This window comes from Nestor notabilis, unplaced genomic scaffold (genome assembly GCF_000696875.1).
Source record: "Nestor notabilis isolate BGI_N333 unplaced genomic scaffold, ASM69687v1 scaffold12151, whole genome shotgun sequence".
In the NCBI taxonomy this organism is placed as follows: domain Eukaryota; kingdom Metazoa; phylum Chordata; class Aves; order Psittaciformes; family Psittacidae; genus Nestor; species Nestor notabilis.
Window position 1 is genome coordinate 512 of NW_009915184.1, and position 9,227 is coordinate 9,738.

General features: G+C 40.9%; 1 protein-coding gene across 1 annotated transcript; it reads left to right on the top strand.

Annotated features, from left to right (window-relative positions):
- Nucleotides 1-1,836: 1,836 nt before the first annotated feature.
- RRAGC (Ras-related GTP binding C) lies at nt 1,837-8,407 on the top strand. Its single transcript, XM_010024006.1, has 6 exons — nt 1,837-2,036; nt 2,725-2,924; nt 3,786-3,900; nt 5,391-5,533; nt 6,956-7,104; nt 7,906-8,407. Exons 1-6 carry the CDS (start codon nt 1,848-1,850, stop codon nt 8,055-8,057), a joined length of 948 nt encoding a protein of 315 aa, XP_010022308.1. The 5' UTR covers nt 1,837-1,847; the 3' UTR covers nt 8,058-8,407.
- The last annotated feature ends 820 nt before the right edge of the window (nt 8,408-9,227 follow it).

A 9,227-nucleotide genomic window follows, 5' to 3' on the forward strand; every position in this document is an offset into this window, starting at 1 on the left:
AGTGTAGTGCTGAGAATGATCCTTGCTCCTCAGTGCACACTTTGGATTTGCAGTCCCTATTATGAAGGTTTAAGGTGACCCATTTTTTAGGGAAGGGGTTACTAATGCATTGAGGAGGTTCTCAAGCTGCAGTCTTGGGGGTCTCAAGCTTTCTTCAAATGCAAATCCTTCAGATTTCTGCACAGGTTTTGGTGCAGAGGAGCCTGGTTTGGATGTTGCAGTGTAGCAGGTATGAATCTGCTGCTTTTAGCAGTCTCATGCAGACAGCTTGGCACTTCATAGACTGGTGGGTTCTAAACTCTGATCTGCAGACTTGGATCTTCTGCTGTGGGCTTGTCTGTCCTTAGATGAAGTTTATGTAAAGTACCACATCTGTTAGTGAGTATTTTTCTCAGGGACAGACTGGGCTGTTGTTGCTTTTCAGTCTTTCAGGCCTAATGCCCGCACTGTGTGTGCAAATGCAGTGGTTGCACTGACAGTGTTTTTGTAAGTCTTTAGTTAGGTGAGCAGCACTAACTGTAGACTCAGTAGAAATCTTCCTGTATTATTCATAGTTGAAAAAAGTGAACCCTAAAAGTTAGAGGGGAGATTGAGATGTGCTCTGAGGCACAAGCTCTTCCCAATGAGGGTGCTGAGGCGCTGGCACAGGGTGCCCAGAGAAGCTGTGGCTGCCCCATCCCTGGCAGTGTTCAAGGCCAGGTTGGGCACAGGGGCTTGGAGCAACCTGCTCTAGTGGAAGGTGTCCCTGCCCGTGGCAGGGGCTGGAGCTGGAGGAGCTTTAAGGTCCCTTCCAGCACAAACCAGACTGGGATTCTATGAAACATTTGCCTTGAGGAACTGAATATTTTTCCCTTGACCTTAAAAATCCAGGCTGACGTCCTACTTTGAATCTCACCAAGCAGTCCAGTAGCTATGCTGGGGGTGGAGTGGTTTGTCTGGCAGTTTTTTGACAGAAATGGTTGCACTATAGCTCTTTAATGAGTGACTTCTCTAACTGTGGGAAACATTTAAAAATAAGTGAGTTACCAAGCACTATATAGGAAACATCTTTCTTTTTGCAGCCCTGGCATGTGACTACCTTACGCTTGTAACTTCTGTAATATACAGTTGCTTGAGCACAGGGATTGCTGTTGACCCTGCAGCAGGCTGGGGGGGTTATGTACTAGTTGTATTTGCTCAGGGAAGGGCTAAAATCACAGGGGGGCTTTTTGAGTAGTAGCAGTGAGTATGTTTTTCACCACTGCAGCTGTAGTGTTTATCAGCTAGAGTGAAAGCTTTCATCCTTTCTTTAGGGTGCTTGAAAGGAGAGGATCAGCAAACATAACTCAGTTGTTAACAGACCCATCTATTTTGGTCTCTAAAACTGACATGTTATTTTTGTACACTTTTATTGTAGTTTAGGATCAGGCTGATTATATTGTGTCATAACGCTTGACACCAGACTAAAAGCAAAGGTTCCCTTAGGAATTACCGTTCCTTTCCAGTCTTAAAGCTCACAGTTGCTTCATTAACATGGTAGCTTTGTACCAGATCTGAATTTGGCTGATACAGCTGAAGTGGAAAATCCTGTGTTAGATCTGCTGCGATGAAAAGAGTAACTGGGATGTGCGTATCTTTGGGCAGCAGTGTTATTTAGACTTGCTTTAACTCTGGTTGCTTGGTTCTGCTCCAGGGGAAGTTATTGCCTCAGCTGATGCAGGAAACTCTTTACCAAAAGGCAAATGTACACTTTAGAATGAATAAACCCATTTGTAAGATTCAAGTCACAGGACTTTGACCAGTCTCTTCTAACATGATAAAGTCAAGACTATTTATTTGTGTTCTCTTACCAGGTGGTGTTCCACAAAATGTCTCCAAATGAGACTCTGTTCTTGGAAAGTACCAACAAGATCTACAAAGATGATATTTCCAACAGTTCATTTGTGAATTTCCAAATATGGGATTTTCCTGGTCAGATGGACTTTTTTGATCCCACATTTGATTATGAGATGATCTTCAGAGGAACTGGTGCTCTAATATATGTTATTGATGCCCAGGTAAATGCATATCACTGAGAATCACAAGGGAGTTTCCTTTTCGCTTTGTGTGTGAGAGGAATTGAGAAGCCGAAAATCTGTATTTTTAGCTAAGTTTAAGACATCTGTTATGTATGAAAGGATGCATTGGGAATCTGACTTTGGGTGCGTGGTTTTCTCTGTGAAGTGACTGGAACATATGCTCTGGTGGAGTGGGAAGGGGCGAGTGCTCTGAGCTTACCTTTCTACAGTAATAAAGAGAACCTGCTGTGCTAGATGGTCTTAGCCCTTCTCTCTGCTGTTGACTGCTGTGAGTTCATGTAATGACAACACACTTCAGGCCTCAATTTCAAGTTCTGGTACTATTTGGTATCTGGTAGCTTCTAAGGAACTTAGGAATTGTACCATGGGAGATTACCTGGTTGTTAGGACCATCTTGGGGATCACCTTTTGCTGGGGTTGAAGTGTAACCTGCCTTTTGCTCTGAAGCCTATTTGTGTAGCTGAGTCTTGTACAGCTAATGCCACTTAATGTACGTAACAGAACCTAAGCTACTTGGATTTCTGACACTCCAGAATATTCTCCTCTCCCAAACTCGGTTTAGTTACAGAAGGGAAGTTCTTGCACTGAAATATTTTGTCCTTGTGCAGAATGGAATAGTTATTGGAGATAAGCTTTGTCATTCATTCCTGCCAAAACTGATTTACAGGATGACTACATGGAAGCTTTAACAAGACTCCACATTACAGTTTCAAAAGCCTACAAGGTGAACCCGGAAATGAACTTTGAAGTTTTTATTCATAAAGTTGATGGCTTATCGGATGACCATAAAATAGAAACTCAGAGGGATATTCATCAAAGGGCAAATGATGACCTTACGGATGCTGGACTTGAAAAGCTTCATCTTAGGTGAGTTAAAGCCTGGCATGTGTGATTCTACTGCTGCTGATGTGCGTACAGATGAAGGTCTTTTAGATGGACCAGTGGATGGGCTGGAGCAGGGCCTGTTAGTTTCTTAATATTGCATAAACTCTTGTTATAAAATACACTGCTGAATTTATGGTCAAGCCTTAGCTGTTGGGCTGACTGAAATAAGGCAGACTACTGGATCACATTCCAATCAATGGATTTATTCATCAACTCGCCAATAATTCAAAGGTCTTTTGCATACTTTTAATTCAGCATTACAGGCTGAACTTGAACACGTGGCCTGGAGGGGGCAGGGGAAGGAGAGGGGAAGCTGCTTGCCTTCTGATCGGGGCTGGCACTGACTTCCCAGCATGTTTGGGTTTAAAAGCTTAGTCCCTTACTTGATGTTTGGCTCGCTTTCAAGGTGTCTTCTACCAGCACCTTTTAAAAGGAGCTATCTGTTCTCTGGTTTTACTGCTATTTTGATTCTCTTGGGGCCTTTAAGTACTGCCAGTACCTCTTGGTGAACAAAGTGGAAGACCAGGAATGGCACTTGAAGAAATCTAGTCAATCATTTAATGTCTTTGTCATAAGCATTCTGTAGGTTAAGCCTGTTGCGAAGCATATTGAAATCTTTCTCTCTGTTCTCCCATCTCCCAGGGACAGGGGAAATCTGTTTCATGTTTATTCCAGTTGCTCAGCAATGAGGTTCTTGATGCAGTGGCCAGTTACACTTGTGATAAAGGCATCCCAGCTAAATCATCAGGCCTGAATGTTAGAAAACATAGCTTTAACATTTCTATTGCAATTCTGGAATACTCTTGGGTCTTTGTTCTTTTTTAATCCTTTTCCCTCCCTCAGCTTTTATTTGACCAGTATCTATGACCATTCAATATTTGAAGCCTTCAGTAAAGTGGTACAGAAGCTTATTCCGCAACTGCCAACGCTGGAAAACCTACTAAATATCTTTATATCAGTAAGTGTTAATCTAACAGAACTTGGAGGGAAGTATGTGGAATGGTAAAGTGAGTCCCTCTGCTAAGGCGCGCTGGCTAGGTCTGCCCCTGGGAGATCTGGGTGGCTCAGTTATCTGGATTAGAAGCTCCTTACCACAGTTAAATTGTACGGGAGTGTGCGTTGTGTGGGTTTCTCTAAATACTGCCAACGCACACTCTGGCTGGTTAGAACTGTTGATCTGGAAGTTTTCTCCTAGCACAATATACTCATTAGTCTGCTAAGGCACTTAGTTTAATGTAGATATACTTGGCAAGAGACTTCTGTCATAATACAAACTTGGCCTTGAACTAAACTATTTCATGTGGCCTAGGAGACTTTTGCCCCTTGTAACGTTTGCGTTTCATATAGAATTTGTGACATAGAAATTTGCTGCTTTAATATAAAGTATTTGCTATACTTTAGATCCAGTAAAACATCACCCTAGAGACAAGGCTGCAGTAGCCTGTCTCATTTTAAGTTATGTCTGTGAGGCTGTTGCAGGCATGTGGACAACATGATAAAACCCACTTGTGATAAAGGGGAGCTGCGTGGGTCAGATGTGTTGCTCCACACTACTGTATAATGCTTGTTTCCTGTGTTGGCTGAGGACTGTCTGTAATAACCTGGCCCAGTGGATAATGGGCACATTAATGCTCACCCTGCTCAATGCCATGAGGTCATGGAGCATAGCCCTGATGCCAAAATGATGGCCTCAGGATGTAGGAGTATTCAGACTAGCAAGGAAGCAGTGATAAGGAATGCTTCTGGTGCATAAATGGAAATCAGGTTTTGCTAGAAATCCATTGTGTCTGTGTTGTAATGTCCTTAACAGCAGAAGGCTTCTGAACTTAGTATGAGCACGTGCACTTTGCCAAAGTTCTCAGTTACAGATGGATGGTACAACTGGGTCAGTGCTTCCCCTCACTGCCATAACGTGATACTTTTAATGGAGTCATAAGTTTAGAAGCTGACTTTATTTGCTCTGCATGTTAAACTACACAGCAAATGCCTTACACAGAAACTGAACTGCCAAGGTACTACAAGTGTCAAATTTAAGTGCTAGCATACTACTATGTTATACCTTATCTCTGAACCTGGTCCATCAGGTGGATGTGAATGTGTGCCTCTTCTGGAATTAATAAAACCACAGAAGAGGAAAATTGCTGAATTTGGGTTCTGGAAGCATAATAAAATGTAATTTTAATTATGATCTAGTAAATAATAAACTAAAAAGAATTCTAACAGAGTCCCCAGTTTTATTTTTGTCAACTAGAAGGTGATGCTGATATGTGCTATGGCAGCAAGTTGTGTTTATTAACTATATGCTTTAAATCGTGATTCTGTCTTAAGCCTCTGCTATGTTTAAACTATGTCCTGCTATTACGAGTGTGAAAGTGTTTGAATTCTACTTGAGATCTTAATAATGTAGTTATTTTAAAAAATTAATCCAAATTCTTTCTCTTTCTGAAGAATTCAGGCATTGAAAAGGCTTTTCTCTTCGATGTAGTCAGCAAAATCTACATCGCAACAGACAGTTCCCCTGTGGACATGCAGTCATATGAGTTGTGCTGTGACATGATTGATGTAGTAATAGATGTTTCCTGTATATATGGGTAAGTGATGAACGCTCCTTGGAAACCAAGTCCTTAAAAGTTGGAGAATAGGCTGCACACTGCACAAGTGGTGCTGGCTTTGTCATCCAGCAAGATGCTATTGAGTGCATCGTAGAGTATATTGGTTCTGTAACCAACTAGGAAAAAGCCAAATGATTTGGCAGCTGGATTGGGCATTTGTACTCTGTTTCCCTCTACTCCTGGGTTTAGACAGCCATCTGATACTTGTAAGTCAAGTGTTTCATGTAAAATGAGAGTAGTGCTGTGTCTCATTTAGCATGGTGGGTGCAAGGCTGTTAATACCTGCACATAACTGGGGCCAGTAGCATGCTGTAGCTCCAAAGTGTAACTTAGAGTCAGTGTTGCTTTGAGACTTGCTGCTATTTTGTGAGGCCAAGTCTTTTCTTGCTGCCTGTCTCTGAGGGGTGCATAGAACTTGTTTCTCACAGTCTACCCCTGAATTCTACTTCACAGTGGATTTTTGAAGTGGTTCTGGAGAAGCAGTAGCTTATTTCAGAACTGTGGTTGTAGCCTGGTAAATACAGTGCTGCCAAGAAATACCACAACACTTAATGGGCTGTCTGCTGATGGGTCAGCCCAGGGTTGTGTAACTGTTTGGTTTGGGATATTTTTCATGGTTTGGGATATTTTTCAGGAGCGAGTGCTTAGAAGTAGCTTGTGATACGTCATTTTTTTTCTACAGTATTTAACTAACACTAATTACTTAGAGATAGAAAGAAGCATCCTAATCTTTTCTAGTAAATGCAGGTTGCTTTAGCTTAAGACCAAAAAATGTCCTGCTTCTTGTTACACCCCTGTCCCAGCCTCACGAAGGAAACCTTTGTAGTAATTTACCAAAAGTAATTTTGCTGAGATGTGTCTCCATTGACATTTCTGCATAGAAGTCCTGCAGTAGAATCTTCAAGCTAATTGCTTGATACCTTTACTGTGGCACTGTAAAGTTGGTGAGACAGTGAGTGAGCAGCAGTGACTCTGGTTGGAAGGTAAACTGCTGTAAGTTTATGTTGTATATAACGTACTATATACTACCTCCATTAAGAATGCTCAGCTGTAAGCTCAGTATCCCCTAAATGTCCATAGCTCCTAGTTTGATAGCAAAATAATAAATGCTGATAACTTGCTTTTAGTTGCTCACCTAATATAGTGTCTGGTGAAGGTCTCTACTCTGTTTAGGTCTAGCTTTCCAGAGAAACTTAATACTATTGTAAGTAAGACCATTATCACACCTTAAGACCTGCACTACAAGTTCTTCACTTGCTCACCATTCAGTATGAGCAATATTCTTTTAACTACATTTAACAGGTACTAACATACTAGATACTATATTTACATACCAGATTGGTATTGGGTTTGGGTTATTGGGGATTGGTATTGTATTGGATTAACTTACTCTTTTTTTAGGTTAAAGGAAGATGGCACGGGAAGTGCTTATGATAAAGAGTCAATGGCAATTATCAAGCTCAATAACACAACGGTCCTGTACTTAAAGGAAGTAACAAAGTTTTTGGCATTAGTTTGCATTCTTAGAGAAGAGAGTTTTGAGCGCAAAGGTAAGGACCTCCCCCCCATTCCATGGCTTTTATCTAATGTTTTTTATCAACTATGAAATACATTAATACGACACTGCAAGTCACCTTGATTTTTTGTGTAACTAAAAATGTTTAATTTCTTCTGGGAGGAATTTTCTCCTTTCCTAGAGATAGGTATAGAGAGATCTTATTCTCATGAATCATTGTTGTCGTGCTGAAATGACTTGTGTAGCTAACGTGGCCTGTATCACAGCCATCTGCTGTGGTAACCAACTATATAGTTACTTGGACCTGTAGGAGATGATGGTACAAATGGTGTTGCATATGTTACGGGGTAGAAATGACAGTGTAATTTCAAAGTATTTGACTTGAATCATACCAGTCCTTCCCTTGGCATTTTAAAAAGAGAAAAAGCAGGTATGTTCTTTTAATAACTGTACTGTATTTGATCTCAAAGTTTTCCTTGCTGCAGTTAAGATGTCCATCAATGACAGGAAGTGCAAGATAACATTCAAGTGATGGTTGTGCTGTCCTAGTGTGGTTTTTTGGGGGTAGTCTTGTGTTGTCCCTTCGCCTGCTGTTTAATTATGAATATACACTTTGCATCCCAAATGAGTACCTTTTTCTAAAAACTGAGACAGTCTAAATAAATCCTGGCATCAATCAAACTTTGTTAAATCTACTGAGTACAAGTTCATACTAAAATAAGTAGCAAAATAGCTGTTGGTTAAATGAAACATACTGATTTTGAAGCTCTGTTGAGTACGTAAATGTGCCAAGCTGAGCACAGCTTTTCCTCTCCCCTTCCTTCCTTCTTGACAGGTCTGATAGACTACAATTTTCATTGCTTCCGCAAAGCCATTCATGAAGTCTTTGAGGTAGGTGTTGCCTCCCACAGAATCTGCAACCATCAGTCAAGCGCCTCAAATATGAAAGCAGTGACTCACAATGGCACACCCAGGAACGCTGTCTAGAGGAGAGCGAAAGGCCCTGGATAGACTTGTCAGCTCTTCACTCCAAATTTTTGTGGAACAAGAGAAGAGTAGTCTGAAAGCCTGAAGTAATGTTTCACAGGAGAAGAGTGGTGCGAACTGTGGAGCAGCAGCTTGTAACTCATGTTGGACAACTGAAACTACTGTAAAAATACTTTGAGGCCAGTGGAGTGAGAAATGCCGGTTTGAAACCAGCTTTATTGCAAGGGCAGTGGGTTTTCAGTTTAGAGTCCTGTCTTTTAACAGTCTGACTGGTTGCCAGGTCAAAACTTACAAATGAATGAATTTTGGGTGAAACACTGAATGGTCACTTGCTCAATTGTTTGGGGTTTTTTTTCCTTTTTTTTTTTTTTCTTAAGGATTAATCTGTAAAACATCCACTTTTGCTTAAGTTTACCCTTTTGTCATGAACAGCAAAAGTGGTGGTATTATTTAGGCTTGTGAAACTCAAGCTTTTTGTTTGGTGGGGCTGGTCTCACAAATCATTCCATAAAATAATTCTTGTTCTCACCGGTGTGCTCAGAGTATCCTCATGGATTCTGTTCTTGTTCAGTGGATGCAAGGTAGAGCTCTGTTCTAGTGATTCTGTGGTGGTTTGGAGAGCTGACCTGGAGCTTCATTTTGAGAGATCGTGATACTTTGCTTTCAGACCACGCTTCTTGGTATGTCCCCTTTGAAGGAAGGGAGGTATTAAAGCAGAAATAAACTACCTGCTCTCTTTTGCAAAAACATAGATGTTATAAATCTGTGTGATTAATCCTATTCACAAAACAACTGCATGGCTAACTAAACTGGAATGTCTGCCATCTGTTGGAGTAAAGCAACCACTTTCAGCTATTCCCAAATGGAGAAATGATAAAGTTACTGGCTTCTGATGGTGGATCTCTCTCTACCCTCACTGATAACCAAGACAATTCCTAGGAAAATGTCTGAGGGCATTATCCTTGCATGGCAATTAAATATCAGTGCGCCACAACCTACTAATAATACTGGACCTTGAAAGTGTGTTGATTCTGTACTGTGGCAAACACCTTGTTTGTTGCCATGCAATCCGAATAGAATAGTGGTTTGTTATTTTTTTCCTGATTTTGTGAATGCTGGCTTTCATACTATGGGAAGTATATCTGAATTCTTTTAATCTAATTTATTGGT

What these genes read in the sequence shown, in the direction of transcription:
- RRAGC (XM_010024006.1), top strand. Translation starts at nt 1,848, where the DNA reads ATGTCTCCAAATGAGACTCTGTTCTTGGAAAGTACCAACAAGATCTAC. An exon ending in TATATGTTATTGATGCCCAG is followed by an intron (nt 2,037 to 2,724) that starts GTAAATGCATAT and finishes ACTGATTTACAG; the next exon opens with GATGACTACATGGAAGCTTT. An exon ending in AGAGAGTTTTGAGCGCAAAG is followed by an intron (nt 7,105 to 7,905) that starts GTAAGGACCTCC and finishes CCTTCTTGACAG; the next exon opens with GTCTGATAGACTACAATTTT.